The sequence below is a fragment of the Pleurodeles waltl genome, chromosome 6, assembly GCF_031143425.1.
Source record: "Pleurodeles waltl isolate 20211129_DDA chromosome 6, aPleWal1.hap1.20221129, whole genome shotgun sequence".
In the NCBI taxonomy this organism is placed as follows: domain Eukaryota; kingdom Metazoa; phylum Chordata; class Amphibia; order Caudata; family Salamandridae; genus Pleurodeles; species Pleurodeles waltl.
In genome coordinates, this window is record NC_090445.1 from 104,722,526 (window position 1) to 104,742,113 (window position 19,588).

A 19,588-nucleotide genomic window follows, 5' to 3' on the forward strand; every position below is an offset into this window, starting at 1 on the left:
TTTGCATCTATGCCTTTAGTTCCTGGGCCGTCTCTTGCATCTAGGGAAGTTACAGTGACAACAAATAGTCGTCATTTAAAAGGGTGCCCGATGGCTAACCGCCTGGATTTTATAACTTTCCTCAATGTGGAGGTCACTAATATCCTGGAAGGCATTGAAAGAGGAGGGGCTGTTTAATCGGATGGCCTGATCAGTATCCATGAGGCTTATTTCAAGCTTATAGCAGGGCACTTCGTTGTTCTGGGCAAACCCAAAGCACATGGAGCTCGTAAAGGCAACCCTTGGTTTATCAAAGTCTGTAGGAAACTGCAGCGTTCCCTAGTTTGTGCTATTCGCTTGCAAGACTCTCTAAAAACTTCCTAGTAGTGACTGGGACTCACAGAGGTGGAGCACCCTTTATGACGCTTGCCCGGCTAAAGATTCCAATTTGTTTAGGCAACTTTTAGCTCGCAATGACGGTGTGGCTCCCCCGAATCTGCAAATAATGTTGCTGCTGCAAATAATGTTGCTGCTTAGGGTCACCTATTTTTCTGACCTTTACTCTGATGCTTCGACACAAAACAGCCCTGGCCCTTATGCTATCTCCGCCCTGTCTGCTTTCTACAATTCCACTTTTTGATATCTCAGATGTGATTAAATCTGTTTGAGCTATTGCACATGGCAGAGCAGCAGGGTTGAATGGTGTCCCAGCTGATGTTTTTTTATCCAACATAAACTTTTGGGTGCGTTATATCCTTATCACTAATTCTATAGCTGCAGGGTCAGAAGTTCCTAAATCATGGAAAAGCGCAGTTGTTATCCCTGTATACAAAAAAGAGGATAGATCTCTTCCCAGCAACTTTAGACTGATTAGTTTAAGCTACTGGATTCAAGAAGTGTTTTCCCAATGTCTGGCCAAGCCATAGTAATGGATGGCTGATGAAAATATTCTTAGCCCCTATTAAGTGGGCTTTCGGACTAAGGGCTCAACCATTGACCAGGTGTTTCGCTTTTGATTTTTTTTTTTTTTTTTTTTTGGTCATACTGTCAGTATTGGAAGGGTTCACTGTATTTGATGTGTTTTGGATCATAGATCTGCATTCGATTTGGTACCAAGGTCTACACTGGCAGGTTTTGAACAAGATGAAAATACCATTACATCTTTTGTCCTTAGACGCCTTCACAAGGGAAATTTTGCACGATTCGGGATCAACTGACGAGGAATTTCCAGTGCTGTGTAGTGTCAGCCACGGTTGTGTACTGGCCCCCCTGCTTTTTTCATTATGTATTAATGATGTTGTATCCTCTCTATTGTCAGTTGAAGCGGATGCCCCCTTGTTGGCTTGTTCCAAGATTCCTTTTCTGTTGTTTGCGGATGACAACTTGTTGACCTCCAAGACCCCGAGTGGGTTACAGAAACTCCTCCAATGTTTTGAGGAGTTCTGTCTCTCCTGGGAGCTGGAAATCAAGATGAACAAAACCAAGGTGATGTTCTTCAATACACACAGATCATTTAAGGAACGCATTACTATGGGGGTGGTCCTCCTTGAGATGGTGGATTGTTTTACTTAATCCTCCGGCCCTTCGCATTTACGAGGCCAAAGCTTTGTCCTATGCCCTATATGGGGCAGAATTGTGAGCCTGTTTTAATCTAGACACTCTTAGAAGTTTGGAGAACAAATGTATATGCAGCCTTGTTTCCCTCCCTTCTAGTACTCGTTTGCACCCGCTTCGGCATGACATGGGCATGAAGTCTTGTGGGGGAAGCTAGGCTACGACCTTTGTTTTGGTGGCATATATGGACGATCCCAGAACTAGCCTATTATGCATTAGCATTACAGGACATCATGGTGGCAGATCAATTTCATAAGGCCCCATGGTTTGTAAATATTAAAAATGTTCCTAAATCTTTTGGCTTAATAAACCTTTGGGACCACCTGGTGTTCTCTTCGTTCCTGCCCAAGAATGCTTTGAAAGGCACTTTACTGGGATACAGTACAGGCGTATGACTCCAGGAAGGCCGACTCATCTAGGCTGTCCTGTGACTTTCTTGACTTCAAGCCTGTGAGTGCTTAAGAGCTGTTCTGGGATCAGATAACCGTCCCTCTGGACCAGAAGTTATACTTCCAGTTCCCAATGGGCCCTTTACCTGTGAGATCCTTCACCGCAGGCTGGTCTGGAGGGCTAATGGGTGTATTCCCGCCCTGTTTTCTTTCCATGGAAACTGCCGCCCATGTCTTTATGTTTGTCCGTTGTATGCTCGCCCACATAGTCTATGGTTAGCTCCCATTTGCAGACGATTGTGCGTGGCAGCCACTCTGTGGCCCTTCGAGTCCTGAGATCAGATCCCTGTCCAGCACTCGCAGTCCCAGTGGCTAAATTTCTAGGTGCAATGTGAAAGCTCCGAAAATGTATGTGTTAATTTTATCTGTGAAGTGTTATGTGGCCTTTTGCTCATAATGTCACATAGCTGTGTTTTTTATTCTGTTTCTGTTACGTTATTCTATTTGAAATGTATACGTTTTAATTATTACGTTTCATTCTTGTAAATGTGCTTTAATGGCCTTTCTGCCGAAATAAATCTATTTTTATATATTTATTTTACATGAATCAAATAATGCTTCTATATCTCTGCGTTTATCAAGTCTTCCTCGGCAGTTATGAACGCCACCGCTCTGTCGTTCAGTTATTACCGTTAGGCAAGATCTTTTGTTTCTAATGAACATATTATATCTACTTACTTACAGGGTTTGTCAGCCAGTTTTCTTCATCCATTGGTCTGCTCTTGCGGCATTCACATTTTCTCTGTCTTTTAGAAACGTCCCCCACCCTCCGGTGCGCGCGCTCGCTTTTAGACAATGCATGTCTTCCTACATTACATATTTTCTTACAAAAGAGATTCACAAACCAAGCATTGGTAAAGCCAAGCGGCCAGCAACAAGTGCCCGACCTATTGGTTTTGCCAGTGCTAACTTTTTTTTTTGAGGACCGCAATATACGTTTCGCTTCGGGATATGTTGCCCCATCGAGCCTTCGGATTGCTGGCTTAGTTTGCGCAAACCAGGTGACCTAAGGGGCAGCTTGCTGGCGTAGTGCTAACCCTTCAGTGATTTATCATAATACAGCGGAGTCAGTATCACGGCTGTCGTGCCTTTAAATGGAAGTACTGGACCTGCAGTGAGGAGTATGCAGGCTAGATTGCCGTCTCACACACAGTAGTGTGTTCTACTGATTTTTGCGGACCTTCCTGGGAGGACCGTGTTTTCAGAACATCCGTTTTAAGACCCCAACTGCCCCGTTACTGATTCACCGAGGTAACATGATAAATCGTGTATCAGCCAAAGGCTCCGAGCACAAAATATAATAAATTGAACTCGGTGTGAACTACATGAAACCGAGCGGGACAGGAGGAGCCAGTCCGAGCGAGCTGAACTTAAAGTATGGTGTGAAGTAAACTAGCGAAGAATGGGGACAACGCACACGCGAGGTGAGGCGTTATAAACACATCAGAGCAAAGAAACAGGCAGCTTGCGGGAGAACTCACTGATTGACTTATCAAATAACAGCAAAAGTAAACTGGGAGAATGACTAAGCCAGACTGTAAACAGTGCAATCACTACCGCTCAGCCTGGAGCAGAGCCGTGCTTGCTGGAGATGGCATCCGGCACAGCGCGATGTAACCCGGTCATAAATCAAAGACACGGAAACTTGAAAGTGACCCAAAGAACCTGAACAAGCACCGTGTGACGCAAGCTGAGCCGTGGACTGCCAGCTGAAGGCAGACATAACCGAGGTACCTGCGGTGCTCCAGTCACAATACTGTTGGAAACAGGCACCGGAAAGGCTGTAAACAAATGGGCAGGGGTTGACAGTTAAACTGAAAGACGCGCAGACAGGATGTGTTATTATTTGCTGAATGTCTAGTTTTTGGGATGGTCCCTTGGCTGGAAAAAAGCATTTGCGATATGTGAATTTAAGCAGCTCTGATATCTTCTGTGAACTGCAACGCGCATTGCTACAAATATATCAGTGGAACGGTACTAAACTAATGAATGTTTTTTTTTGGGGCTTTGCAGATGTTCTCAAACAATGACGAAGCTCTCATTAACAAGAAACTGCCCAAGGAGCTGCTGCTCAGGTAAGATGCTGCCTCTGTGCGCGGCTGTGTTGACTGAATTTGTGACCCACTCTGCCAAGGGGGGATGTGTCGCGTGGGTGACGGATGACCCCTACTCAGATGTTCTTTAGACACCGCGTCCCCTCCGCGGTTTGCAGGTGTGTGGGGTGACCACCACTAGGCCACGCATTGTGGATAAGAGGCCATTTCCCTTGTGAAACACCCAACGTGGATGCAGAGCTTCTGAGGAGTGTGCTGCCCCCTTAAGGAGTGGGCAGGGATGACATGGAGGGAACAACTGAGAACGGTAGAAGCGATATGCAGAACACTTCGGTTGTGGAGAGTTTAGGAAATAATCCAGGCTTCTGTATGAGGTTGGAACAGTGTCTCGCTGTCAGGTGTATGGGCCTGAGATGCTGGGAGATCTCTACCAATCACTTACAAAGGGCTTGTTGAAGAGCTAATTATTTAGTTCCTTTATGTGTTGCATGAGTGATTTAATAAGACAGATTATGTGGAATGGGGTTGCGTGTTCCTAGAGAATGCTTTGCTCCAGCCCCCCCCCACCCTTTAAATTTCTCGACACTGAGTTCGTTGTCGAGGCCTTGGAGTTCGAGGCGCAGTCTCCTCCCTGCCTTGGACGTTAGCTGCTGTGGCGTGAAGTGGTTGCTTTGGTTCTTCGGACTTTCCATTGGCAGTCGCTGTAGAGTAGTCAAGTCTTGCCCAGAAGCTACGGTGTGAGGGCTGTTATTAGCTACGGTATAACTCGGGAGTTATCATTCTCAATAAAGAACAATGTGCTGCTTAGGGCATCTCTTTAAAAAGGAATCTGCCTTTCATGCTTCACATGGGTCAGTGTTATCCTGTGTGGCTATTTTTGAGGCAGTTATGGCAGAAGCTCTAAACATGGTTTCAAAAACTGTCATCCGATCTGCATGTGGTTTTTTTTCCTCCCTTTTCTGCCTTATTTTTCTCATGTGAACTTGGCAATCTATGAGTCCATTTGAACAAGATGTCTTCCACACAAGAGCTAAGGCTCAGCTGAAGGGGGTACGCCGAACATGCAAGCCACCTATGAAAAAGAGAGAAAAGCTATCAGGTGGATGGTGGCATCTGGTTATGGTTCAGGGATATTAGTCTGAGTCACGTGCATCATTGACTTCCCAGTAGGGAACCACATTATTAACCCAGGAAATCTGCATGCATGGAAAAACAAAGGTGCCCCAGTTTCACATGGGGAAGCAGGGTCTTTGAATAATACACACGAATGGTGGTTGTTAGACCTCACACCTGGGGTACAGGAAAAGACTGCATCTTGACTGCTATTCCACTTTGCACCAACCAAACTGTGCTCATTCTGCCAGCCAGAACCTTTACCCGGTAGCTGTCACGCATCATACCTCCCTATAGCGGTACATTAGAGCTAATACCTATATGATCTGAAATGTGGGTACTGTCAGAAAATGAGTTACTGATTTGGAAAGGATGTTCCCTGATTTGGGTAGGGTAAAAGACAGTTCTTGAGAAATTCTGCTCAGCCACTGGTAGCTGTATCATAAGTAGCAATTCCCCAAAGAAAGGCGTGTCTAGTTCAAGCAGTACCAACAGTTTTAAGGTTAAAGAATAAGAGACTCAAGTTCCCAAAACAATTTAGAAAATAAAGACACCTTAAGGAGTAAAATAAACACCATGGGTAAAATCAGATGAGGGGAACCAGCACGATGGAGTCTTAAAAGTTTTAAGTCAAAATGGTAAAAAATGCCCAAGGGTACAATTAAAATCTAAAGGGGTGCTTTTAGTCTAGATGTAATTGTCATTTATTATTGTTATAACTCATTGGTTTGTGTTAGCTTTCTGGGGTGGTTTGCGTTTTGTCTCCTAGGTAGGACAGTGCATTGGCTGTTACTGGTTCTATTCAGTAATGTGCATCTTAAATAGAATGCTAGCTGGAGGGACAGCCTGTGCAGGCCCAACAGAATACAAGGGATGCAGTCATGTTTGTAATTTGTCTAGCAGTGGTGGTAGCCTATTGGGTTCACCACATTGTGCCAGTGTGCCATATAGAAAGCTGAGGAGTAAAGTGTTTTTTTATTTTAAAAAGTAGCTCAGCTTGTATTCAAACCAGTCAATTATCAAGCCACTACAGCCATATTTTTCAGTTACTTCAAAGTGTTGGCATGCTGTGTTCTTGCTGTGTTATGAGGCTTATACAAATGTCTTTTCTGACATGGACTGACATCTAGCTAGTCGTGACAACGGAGGGAATGGTAGTAAACACGTTCTCATATCACAGTGGAAATTAGGGAATTGGATAAATTATTGTACATTGGCCCGAATGTTTTTATTTTTGTTGGAGGCACAGGGCCAGCCTACCCATTTGCTGGGCCAAAGTCCCTGCCAATGAAAAAGCCAGATTTTTTAGTTAGTGCTTGATCTTTTGTTAGATGAACAAGTACTGGAAGTACCTGGAGTGTTGGAGATTGCAGTCAGCCCAGCTTCATCTTGGCAATCCATTGCTGTGGCCACGTTACCCATTGTATCTTCTGGAAATCCCTTGTGGTGTAAGAGAATCCCTCAGCAAGGATTTTATCACTTCCTAGATTTCTAATGAGGCAGTCTCAAAGACCATCCTGCTCTGGGTCTGTGGCCTCAATTTAGAACACGCTTCAAGTCCAAAACCGCTCCTGATAAAAGTTCCTTCTGCAGAAAACTCAAGACCTATATTTACACAAGATATCTTAACTAAGAACTTTCAAGTTAATTTACTCCAACTAGGGGAACAAAGATCCCATAACACGTTATACATAGGTGAGCACTTCTCAAATTAGCTGACTTCAAAGGCGTAGTATGTTGCATTTTATATTAGTAATTCTTCACAAGATTTCCTCTCTCAAACTCCTGCCCACCCAAATCCCCCCTTTTGATCTCCCAGTTTGTGGAGTTTCAAATGTAGTTGTTGTTTTATCATGTATAAGTGTTTAATGTTAAATTAAAAGTGCTAAAATACCAACTGTTGAAGTGGTACTGTAGACAATGTAAAAAACTTTACCAAATGACTCCTCATGAATAAATGAATGAGAAGCCACTTGTAAAGCGCAAACAACTGCTTCCAAGGCAGTGTCCCAGCGCTAAACTACCTAGGTGAATGAAACTAGACTACTTCTCTCTAAAAAGAAAATTTTTGAGATTGGATTTGCAAGCATCTTTTGCTTCCGTTTCCCGTAGAATCTTAGGTAAAGAACTCCACAATCTAGCAGCCCACACCAAAAAAGATTTCACCCTCTCCCTGGTCCAGCTTTGCAAATCATAGGAATATGTACAAGTCTCTGACAGTGAAATGCCATACTGTGCACACAAGCTCCGACTCTTTTCTGTAATTAGATGGGACCTCTTTACTGTAGGGTTCTATGAGTAATTGTTAGGGCTTTACATTTTATTATTTGCCTGATCGGGAGCCAATGCCTTCAGACCCTCACTGACGGATTGCCTCATGGGTATTTTCAAAATAAGGCGTGCTGCTGCATTTTGCACCAGTTGAAACTTATTTAGCAGAGCCATAGGCACCCCAAGGTATAGAACACTGGCATAATCTAATCTAGCTGTGATCAAAGCACGAACAATGGTTTCTGCATATGTGGTGGGAGAAATTTGATAGTCTTAATGATTTCTGGATCAAAAATCAGGTGGCCGTAATCTTCTAATGTTCAGGGGGTCCGAATCGCCAAAGATCAAAACCTCTGACTTGTTTGAATTCAACTTCAGACAGCTACTGTGCATCTAGTTGGTGACTGCCTTACGACAGCCCTGAAAATTTGCTATTACAGAATCATCAAGCTGCTGAAAGACGAGCATCAATTGCTTGTCATCAACTAAGGACATGATATTAAAACCCAAAGGCTCAACTTCTCTAGTCATCTCTGCCATGTAAATATTGAACAGTGTGGGGCTTAAAGCCGAGCCCTGCTGTACACCACATCTCATTTTCCTATAACTCGGAGTGTAAGGGGGTATGTGGACTTGTTCTCCATCAGACAGGAAGGATTTAAGTCATAGCCATACTTTATCCACGGTTCCCACACCCTCAAGTCTCTCTAGTAGGACCTTATGATGTTGTCATCTTATATTGTTTAACCATAAGGCCCAAGGAACAAATTTCACCATGCAGACGAAACTCGCAAGCGAACTGGTACCAGCCTTTTTGTAGCATCATCTATGACCAGAGCTTACTTCGAAAGGTTGTTGTTCCTTTAATCGAAGAAGAGTTGCAAAATTTTTAGTTTTTTGGTATGACGTGTATAAGAAATTTAAAGAAATGTATTTGTTTCTTCAATAAACAATAAGATAGCTTTAATTAAATAAAATATTATAAACTACTGCACAGAAAGAGACATCGTGGTTGAAACCATAGGCAGTGCAACAGAAACCAGAATATAAAACCCTTCTGGTGAACTTAGACAAGCATTGCATTGTGTTTTAGTTTACCCTGTGGAGACTTTAACAGCGGATGTTCCTTCTGTTGTCTGTCACGGTTGGCATCTATGATGGCCCTTGTTTGGAAACAGCCTCTTAAAGCTCCTTTCCAGCAACGATCACCCTTTTACGGATTTCATATCCCTTTACGATGTGTAGCAAAGGTTGTGCATATGTGTATCAAAATGTTAAGATTATCTGTAGTCTTGTTCCCAAGAAGAATGGTAGTTTTAATTAAGTTTCCTCTAGGTCTTGCCTGGACTGCAATTGTCGTTCGCCTCCGCTTTGCAGATGGAACCTGGCTAAGTGATACCGCTCAGCCAGTTAAGGCATAGAGATATGGTGTCTTGTGCGTCGAGATTGAAAATCTGTGGTGCACTGGTCTAAGGGGTGCAGACCCTATACAACTCTCATCACAAAATATGTTGGCTTTTTAACAGCAGATTTTTTTGCCAGTTGTCAGTTGGAGAAAAGGTTTCATTGTTGCTGATCTTCGCCAGTAGAATAGACTAGCACCAGCCATTTTACTCAGAAGAACTTTTTTCAGTCCAACAGTGTCTCACCTTTATAGATGCATGAGGGGATCTCCACTTAATATCCATGTACATTATTATGTATCAGTTACACAGTGGCTGCTATCCTCCATTATATGTCACCCTGTTGTGCATGGTTAATTACAGCATTTCTTTTCTCAAAATTCCAAAAAAGTTAGTACAACAAAGGAAATGCCTCTTTTCTTTAACACCTTCTACAGTCCCCTGGGTGTGACATGCAATATGGGAAAGTACGAACTGCAGCAAAGGACAACAATACAAAATGCCTCACAAATTATTCTGTGGAATCTCAACTTAGTTTATAGGATTTGTAAAGTTCTGCATGCCGTTGTTCAGTCGTGTCCATGTGAAAGAAACAGAATTGCCCATGTGTTGAAGTTGTAGCTGTGAGAATCTGCTGAGTATTTACTCATTGCTATGTGGTGGGAGCATATACTAGCAATAGGGGTATGGCTGGCAGGATAAGGAGAGAGAAAGCATGAAGCATAATTGGGAGGAAGAATGGAACATGTACTTTTTTTTTTTTTGAATATATTTTTATTAACAATTCGCTGTTTTACATTTCACAAGTACATTAATGGGAACATCTTGTTCTTGTCATGCACCATGTTAAAAAGATACATCTTTATATGAGACGTCACACATACATTGTGTCATGATTTAATGTTCATCCTGACCTTCGTTTAATCTTCATTATCTGTTAGCACTAGTGTTCTAGCGTTCCTATCTGTGGGGGTCTTACTCACTGTTGTTCTGTGTTGCCCTTTCATTTTATATGTCCGCATAACAGCTTTAATTTAAGATTAAACTATGTACAAACTTGGTGGCTTTTGTGGGGGGTCCTTGTGTTGGTTAGGGGGGGGGTCTCTCACTGAGGTCTTTATTCTTAGGGGGACAACTATCCATTCTCATACATTTTCCTTCCGCTTTTTGCGATAGTATGTGACCAACTCCGCACTGCCCCCTGTATCATATTGTGGACTGCTGGTATTCTCGTCTGACTGCTTCACTGGTGTTTTTCCCTCTCCAAAAGGTGGTTCTATTGGGTGTATCCATTATCTCATTTCTATACCCACTCATGGCTCTGTTTCTGTTAGTACCACATTGTGAGTTATTGGTCCTTTCACTATATCGTCCCAGCTCATCATTAGGTCTTCCCATTCTGGGGCTATGGGAGTCTGTCGGATGCCTTTTGCTTCTTCAGCTTTCAGGACTTGTAATTCTGCCCTGGTCCATTTCGTGACGTCGCTTTTCCATTCAGCGAGCGAGGGGTGGCTAGGAGCTTTCCAACCCCTCGTGATCAGCCTTTTGTAGAGGGCCAGTGCGAGGTCTAGGAAGCGATTCCCAACCTTTCCTCGTAAAGTACCCATTTTTAGGCCCAGTAGACATATATCGGGGGTAAACGGCAGTTCTGTGACAAATAGCCTTGACATGATCGCTATCATTGCCCTCTAGCCAATCTGTAACACTGAGCATTTCCACATCATGTGGTCAAAGTCTGCCTCACCATCACCACACCTGGGGCATGTCCTAGGGGTCCCCCCATATATACGGAACAATCGGTGAGGAGTAAGGTACGTCCTGTGTAGGTACAAGTCTTGGACAAATCGTGTCCGACCGTTTTCTCCCACCTCGCCCTCAGCGAGTGCAGGGGATCCAGTGCAGCTTCTGTCTGGGCCCGACATATTTTCGCAATCAAGTGGGGTTCTTCACCCGATGTCAACAGGAGGTGTAAAACTCTGTGGACCTTGGGCTCTGCATTAATCGTGTCCCAGTGGTCTTTCAGAGCATGCACTAACTTCCTGAACAGCAAAAATTGGCCCTGGGGGACCCCCCTCCCTACCAGGTCAACTAAGTTCTTCAACACCCCTTTCTTGAAAAGCTCTCCCACTGTCCCTATTCCTGCTCCCGTCCATGGTCCCAGGCCCCTGGAACCGGTCACCTTCGGGTCTACAACTAAGACCGATAGTGGTAGCGCCGGAGAATAGGGCGGGCCAACTTCAACCCTCCTCGTACATCTCTTCCAGCATGCCGTCGCAACATTAGTCATTAGGTTGTCTCCAAGAGGGGCAACCCTCCTCCCTATCATACGTGCTATCATTCGGGCTGTGTCCAGCGGACCATGGGAAGTAAACAAGTCCAGTTGTCCTTTGCCCACCATCCAGCAGGCCACCCATTGCAGCTGAGAGGCCAAAAAGTATGCCTCGAAGTCAGGAGCCCCCAGTCCGCCCACACGCATCGGTCTGCATATAGTCGTCAGTGCTGTACGCCTGCGACCCTCGTCCCATATTAGTTCCCGGAGCAGAGCGTTCAATTCACGGAACCACGCCGGGGGGATCCATAACGGTAGGTTAGCAAAATAGTAGAGGAGGCGGGGAAGCATAACCATTTTAGACAATGCTACTCTGGCCATTGTTGTTAGCTTTAGTGATCGCCAGAACCCGACCAAGGAGCGCAGGGAGCGGAGCGTCCCACCCAAGTTGCCATCTCGGAGATCGCCCAGTTCATGGAATATTTGAATACCCAAATATTTAAAGGTCTGTGGGGCCCAGTTCACATCCCCTGGACATGTTTCAGGGCGCCTACAGTTTGACAGCATGGGGAATACAAATGTTTTGCCTCGGTTAAGGCGAAGTCCTGACAGTTCCCCGAAGTCCTCCAGAATCTTCAAAACCCACGGGAGACAACTGGTTCCATCTCTCAGATACACCAGAATATCGTCCGCGTATAGGGAAATAATATGCTCGTTTAGACCCCATTTAATTCCTTTACCGACTCCCTCTTGTCGCAGCCGGGCCGCCAGAGGTTCGATTGCCCGGGCAAATAGCAGTGGGGATAGGGGGCATCCCTGCCTAGTTCCCCGATATACCGGGTATATATTGGATATCGTTCTGCCCGTCTTCACCCTAGCTAGGGGGGAGGAGTACAGCAAGTCCACCCAGCTCTCCCTAATCCCATCTTTAACATCACAGCTCTGAGGTAGTCCCACCTAATCGAGTCGAAGGCCTTTTCGAAGTCCACCGCTAGCAAGACCCCCGTAGGAGGCTTCTCCACTTCTGGCATATATAAGATAGCAGAAATTCGCCTTAAATTCAGTGAGGTGCTGCGGCCAGGGACGAAACCATTCTGGTCTGCATGCACTAATGTGGTCATTAGGGGGAGCAACCTGCCAGCCATGATCTTACTGAGAATCTTAAAGTCGCTGTTCAGCATTGATAAAGGACGAAAGTCAGTCACTGGTGCTTCCCTGTTTTTTGTTTTAGGGAGCGGCACCACCAAAGCCTCTCGCAGCGTGCCCGGTAGCTCCCCTCGACGCAGGGCCTCCGCGTACACCTCCGCCAGCTGGGGCACTAACAATGTCCTATATTTTTTATAAAAGTCCATTGGGAGGCCATCTGTACCGGGAGTCTTCCCGGGAGCCAACCGCGATATGGCCTCGCTTATCTCCTCCGCTGTCACAGGACCCCCCAGGCTATCCCTCTCTTCCGGGTTCAGAGCTGGGAGAGTGATTCGCTGCAAGAAGTTCTCAAAGGCCTCCACCCCCAGGTCACCAGGTTTCCTGTACAGGTGCATGTAATATTCCTTAAATGCTTCATTAATTGGGCCTGGACTACGCCTGCAAAGTCCCTTTTTGTCTTGTATACTCGTGATGGGCTCTCCCCCCCCGCCTGGGCGCACCAGCCAAGCCAACAGTTTCCCTGACCTACCCTCCTCTAATTGTACTGATGCCAAGTATTTTTGTATGTTGTGACATCTAAGCTGCTCCTCGATCCGGGAATGCTCTCCACGGGCTCGGTTATATTCCTCGCTCTCCTGAGCTCCAGGATCCTGTCTCAATTCCCCTTCGTGTATTTTCTTCTCTAAGGAGGTCAATTCCATTTCAAGTGTGCGTTTCACCCCCACCGATTGACCCAGGCAGAAGCCCCTCGTCACCACCTTAAGTGTTTCCCATTCTGTGGCCCTCGATGTAGTGGATCCACTATTAATCTTGATATGTTCTGTCAGGTGGCAACGAAGGGTGTCTCTATACGTCTGATTTTCTAACACAGCGGGGGACAGTCTCCATGATGATATAGGGGGTCTGTCCTCTAAAACTCTTAGCCTCAGCAGCAAGGGATTATGATCTGACAGTGTGCGGCCAAGATACTCGGAGTGGGTCACATAACTCGCAAGGCCTGCCGTACATGTCATTCTATCAATTCTACTGTGCAGACGGTGGAGGCCTGAATAATACGAGTAGTCTCTGTCTTTTGGGTGTTGTTCCCGCCAAATATCCACCAGCCCCCAGGTGTCCAGCCATTCACAAAGCTTTTTGGCTATTCTAGTGGATACTGCACCCTGCAGTGGCGGGGTTGATCTGTCCATGTTAGTGTCTAATATTGCATTAAAGTCCCCCCCCCACTAGCAGTTCTCCTGTACATTGGCGGGTAAGGTGGCTCGATAACTTAGTTAGGAAGGGGATCTGGTCCTGATTGGGGGCATAAATGCAGCTCATGACAATTGAAATACCATGTAGTCTCCCCTCCAATATCACAAATCTGCCTTCCCGATCTATGTTAGATGAATCTATTATTTGCGGGACCCCAGCCCTGACCCATATCATCACCCCCCTCGCATAAGCTGAGTACTCCGTGGCAAATACCTGTTCCCTCCATCTGCGTCTCAGTTTCTCCACCTCCCCAGTTACTAAATGGGTCTCCTGCAGCATTGCCACCTGCACACCTCTTCTCTTTAAGTAGGAGAGGATTCTGTGTCTTTTGGCCGGCGATCCCATCCCCCTGACATTCCATGTTAAGAGATTGTAGTCTGCCATTTTAATATAGTAGTTTGATAATAGCGGCCCTGGTAACCCAGACTTCCGGCTTACCCCTACCCATGTTCAGACCTTTACTACCATCGTACATCGCCACCCACTTAGCCAAGTTAACTGGTAACTGTAAACCCCAACTCCCCCACCCCAGGGCGCCTACTAACCTGCAGGTAGCCCAGAAAATCACGCAACAGTGCAACTTGTTCAAACATATAGCTACAGTTCTCGCCAGTCTAACTGGACCAGCGAGGTACTGGTTCGGGGGGTGGCCAAGTCCGGAGGGGCCTCACTTTTTCTTGTTGTACCGCACCGCCGGGTCCTCCCGCGCCAAGTTTATCCGAGTTCGTCAGCAGTTTGCTGTGTCACCCTGGGAGTACGTGTCGAGCAGCCCGAGTCCCCAGCTGAGGACACCACTGTATCATCTGAGTCCTCCCCTGAGCCCTCCGGGGGTGGGGGGGGGGGACACACTCCACCACTCACTCGGGCCGCCGCTTCCAGAGCCGTGTTTGTGTTGGCGCCAGCCTCGGTCGATTCCCGGGCCCGGCGAGCCTGGCCCTCAGCCGCGCCCTCGCCAACGGACCGCCCCGCCTGGGGCCCCCGTTTCCCGAGCCATTCCCGTGCCTCTTCCGGGGTTTGGAGGAAAATGGTTTTCCTCTCCAATATCACTCTGTCTGGCCGGATACAACAACGAGTATTGAATCCCTTCTTCTCTGAGGGCCCTTTTGACTGCTAGAAATGAGGTTCGCTTGTTCTGAACATCCAAAGTGTAGTCCGGGAATAGTGTCACCTCTCCGTTTGCTACTTTAAATGGGCCCATCTCTCTAGCCTTCTGTATAAGAGTGTCTCTGTCCTTGTAATGCAGCAATTTGGCAATCACTACACGGGGTGGCCTGCCAGGGGCGAGAGGCCGCGATGGCATCCGGTGCGCTCGCTCCAGCGTGTAGAAGGGTGTCAGGCATCCGGGCGCTACGGTTGTACTAAACCATTTCCCCAGGAAGTCCACCATGTTGGCTTCTTCGGCCTCCTCGGGGAGGCCCACCATGCGCACATTGTTCCTCCTGTTTCTCCCCTCCGCATCCTCAGCTCTTTTTTCAAGTCGCGCCACTCTGGTAGCCAGGGAGGTCACCTCAGCTGCTAGATCTTTCTGTTTCGGCCCAATGACTGCCAATGTGGATTCCGTTTCTTTGACCCTGTCCGCCAGTTTATGGTGGTCTGCTCTCAGTAGGCCTACTTCGACCGCTACTTGGTTGATATCGTGTTATAGTGTTGTCTTTGTGTCTTCAATCGCCCCTAATATTTTGTCCAGGGTTTCCTGTACGTTGGATTGTGAGTGGGTCTGTTCTTCCATTTCTTTGCGCCCTGGCGGCGTCGCGGGGTCCATGATTTTCCTCTTATGTCGGGGCTTGGAGGGCATCGGCCAGAAAGGGTGGGGAGGGCCGCACCCCCAGGGTGCCGGCCCGAGTCTATTCACAAGCTCTCCTCCTTTCGGGTTCTCGTACCTCGGCAAGCGCAGGCCCGGTCACGGTCCTCAGATGGGCGCCGGGCAGGCCCGCTCCCACCCCACCAGCTATCCTCGGCTTTCAGTTACAGTGTTGGGGGATTCCGTGCCGTCAGCCCGTAGCTGATCCCTGTTCTCTATTGTTCTGGGCTTTTCCTTCGTTCCACAGTGCGCTTCGCTCCCAAGATCAGGTCTCGACTAGTTCCGCCATAGCGCCATCGGGTCGTTTTCCCAGCGGCCCCAGGTCGCCAACACCCTGTAAGCCCTGGGCTGGTCGTTCACTCTCACGGGGTCGCCTTCGCCTCCTCAGGGTGCACTCAACGGAGTTAGCTGTTTGTTTAGGAGCATCCGCTGCCGCCTTGTTTCCAGTCCTGTCAGTTGCACTACACTCAGTGCTACTCACTTTCAGGGTCAGTGGCGCTCCCAGGCTCCAGGGGCGAGCAGTAGATTACCTATGTCAGGCGGTCCGGCAATCGCGACCGCTGCCAGAGGGAGTCCCCTCCCAGTCGTCTGCACTGTCAGTTGCCCTACTTCCACTCCGGTTCGGGCCAGGAGGTCAGTCCTGTCCTGGCGTCGAGATCACCCACTAGGCTCGGCATCCGGCTGCTTCTACTTAGTGGGGGTTCTGCTTCGTCCCCCCTGTTTCAGCCACTCTGGTGATGGTCCTCAGGGGCCCGCAGCCTCAGGGCTGCCCGACTTGCTTGTGACTTTTGGACTTGGTCCCCTTGTTCCACAGGTACCCTAGATTGTTGCATTGTTGGTTTGTGTCTTTCCTGCATTATTCCTCTAACACGACTTCTTTGTCCTTAGGGGAACTTTAGTGCACTTTGCACTCACTTTTCAGGGTCTTGGGAGGGTTATTTTTCTAACTCTCATTATTTTCTAATAGTCCTATAGCAACCCTCTACAAGGTCACATAGGTTTGGGGTCCATTCGTGGTTCGCATTCCACTTTTGGAGTATATGGTTTGTGTTGCCCCTATCCCTATGTTTCCCCATTGCATCCTATTGTAACTATACATTGTTTGCACTGTTTTCTAAGACTATACTGCATATTTTTGCTATTGTGTATATATATCTTGTGTATATTTCCTTTCCTCTCACTGAGGGTACACTCTAAGATACTTTGGCATATTGCCATAAAAATAAAGTACCTTTATTTTTAGTATAACTGTGTATTGTGTTTTCTTATGATATTGTGCATATGACACTAAGTGGTACTGTAGTAGCTTCACACGTCTCCTAGTTCAGCCTAAGCTGCTCTGCTAAGCTACCATTATCTATCAGCCTAAGCTGCTAGACACCCTATACACTAATAAGGGATAACTGGGCCTGGTGCAAGGTGCAAGTACCCCTTGGTACTCACTACAAGCCAGTCCAGCCTCCTACAACGGCCCTCCAGGGGACCGGGCGCTGCCCGGCTTCACTCTTGCCTCCCCCCAGAGGCAGTTTTCAGGACCTGGCTCCGCTCACCGGGGGAGATCTGCTCGGGACCTCTCTTCCGGCTTCGGCCGAACGCCCGGCAGCGGCTCCCGGCCTCACTCGAGGTCCCGGCTCTGCGCAAAGGGACAGGCCGCGGACCCCCTCCGCAAACAAAGAGCTGGATCCGCGCCTCCGCACACCCCGGGGCCAGAGCGGGGGCCCAGTCGCCTCCAGGATCGGCTCCCAGTTCCCCACTCGCATTCAGGCACCAGATCGCCCGGAGACGGCACGCCTTGTAGTCTGAATTGAGTCAGCCCCTCCGGAGCGAGGGGACTAAGCGTGCGCCATCTCCAGGCAGTTGGCCACGCCCCCGAATGGAACATGTACTTTGCCACTGTTAAAACAAAGATCAGAAATTATTTGTATTCAAAAGCAAAACTCAAAATTAGTGTTAAATTAAAGGAAATTGCCCTTGAGACTGAGGTGGAAGAAACCGTGGTTGTAGGAGGGTCACCCACAAAATCCTCTGCAGTTGGGTAGCTGGTTTGAGATGTTAAGGCACAAAGACCTCAGTGATCTGGCTGGGGGGTGGGGGATAGATATGGCTTCCATTTATGTAAGTTGCAGCACAGCAGCTGTGGGTTGCTTTATATACTAAGCACTGGTTTTTGAACTGGGTTTTCTCTTTCACTGACAGACAGTGAAGGCCCATGAGGCCAATAGCCTCATTCTGGCCCTTCAAGAGGCAACCTCCGGTGATCTTGTTTCAAGTTTGCTGATGGGCAAGGTTGCATGATCCTGGATTCCTCAAAGCCTACAGTAATACTTTTTGTCATGTTTTTTTATGGAGAATATCCATATTCCAGTCTAGAGATCACAGTAACTACTAATGTGCATTTATGGCAGTTGATGGGTATTGCAGGAGAAGGAGGATTTCACAAATTTCTCTAAGGTGGTGAAATGTGCTTTAGGTAATGGCATTTACAGGCAGTGAAGTGGAGTATGATTTAAATATCCAAGATACTAACTTTTCAGAACTGCTGCTGGGATCTAGATGGCGCCATATCATCAGTCATCAACCATTGAAGACCGTATTTAACCTTGTGTTGGTAGCATACTTGACAGAGGTCCTCTTCAGTTGTGAGACGCATGCTTTAGCTTTGATTGTGGAACCCTGCACAGATCTGTATCTGACACGGGCAGGTCAGGTGATGCTACCTCCGGGTTTGAGGTCATGTAATCACCAAGTTTAATCCTGGTGACGTTGAGCTAATTTAATTTTATTTACGTAGCTATTTTGCCTGGGTACTGCTCAGAAACAATAGATAAATATAAATGACGGTACATAAAAATGAGCATGATAAGGGTGCCCGTAGGGCTTTTCAGCTGTGGCTGTGAGAACACTAGAAACTGTAAAGGAACGCCTCACAAAGGAGGTGTGATTTCAGAAAGGGATGAAAAAGATGGAGAGATAGGAGTGTACATAAGAAGGGAGCTCAACTGTTTAGAGGCACAAAAGACAGTAGGTTTTAATTAAGGGGGCAGATAATCATCATACATTTTGAGGCATAGCCGAAAGAGCAAGAAGGAAAATAGAGCTGAACGAGAGAAGTATGATAAGAGGGTGGTGGTATGGAAACATTCAGAGACTAGGCAAAAGATGCAGAATTGGAGATGGATAGAGAAAGGAAGCCAGTGAGGAAAGAGTCATGGAGTGGATGATGTTTATACCAAGATTCGAGCAGTGACAAGAAGCACCATATAAATATATTTACTTCCTTATGGCATCAGGTATTCTTTCAATGACGTATATGACTGGTCAATACTGTGGAAACTAGAGTCCCTGGTTATTGGCAGAATTCTGCTCTTAAACCCCCTCTTAACCATCTCTGTTGGGCAAACCACTCAATGTATTCAAACAGTGTCACAGTCCGTGCAATAGGTAATCAAACAGTGTCCCTGTCTGTGCAATTCTCCTTTTTTCCTGGGAGTCAACTCCAATAAAGAGAAAGCTGAAGCAAACTTCACTAGGGAGAAATGACAATCATTGTTCCTATTGGTCTACATAAGTTTCTCATGGGACTGAACTGCACCAGGAAAAAGGGACAACACAATCTCCACTTGCTATTAATGTTAACCATAGCTTTGTTTACCTGACAGTGCCACACGGAGAAGGTTGTCATGAGCTCCTCCATGGAGAGACAACAAAACATGTTCGCCATTTGGCAGGCTACAGCCCTTGGCCTGTCGTAGAGATTTAGGGCTTGATATCTGCCTTGGAGCCATTTTGGTTTAAGTGTATATTTCAGATTTTCTAAATGCGCTTGTCTAAATTGCTCTTAAAATAACAGAATGAAAAATGTGTGAGTGTGTGTCCTGACTGGTTGAGGTGGGGCTTAGAAATGGCTTATTTCAGTGACTTGAACACACTTCAGGCTTAGGTGTGGTTCTGACAACTGGGATGTTCTAGTCTGGTTAGGCAGGGCTTTTCTGTAGGACGAATACCTTATGTCCTTATGCTAGGTGGCAGAGACAAAGTGCTCTTGCGTTCACCTTTGTAACCTGCGCCTTCACTCAAGTCAAAATGGCAGATTCTTTTTATTTTCATAATACTGTAGGAACAAGAAATATAATCCAATGAGTTGTTTAAAACCCCAAAATAAGTTGAAATTCATATGACGTTAAAGAACATGTTTACAACTGTACAAATTAAAAGAATTATTTATTTTTAAAAATTAG

At 46.6% G+C, this 19,588-nt stretch overlaps 1 protein-coding gene across 3 annotated transcripts in view; it reads left to right on the top strand.

Moving 5' to 3' along the window:
• The window catches only part of FBXL20 (F-box and leucine rich repeat protein 20), a 391,966-nt gene that overhangs the window by 115,938 nt on the left and 256,440 nt on the right, over positions 1-19,588 (top strand). For all 3 annotated transcript variants that reach the window (XM_069237456.1, XM_069237458.1, XM_069237457.1), the window contains exon 2: positions 4,056-4,117. In XM_069237456.1, the coding sequence (XP_069093557.1) occupies positions 4,056-4,117 (62 nt within the window). The remainder of the gene's footprint in view (positions 1-4,055; positions 4,118-19,588) is intronic.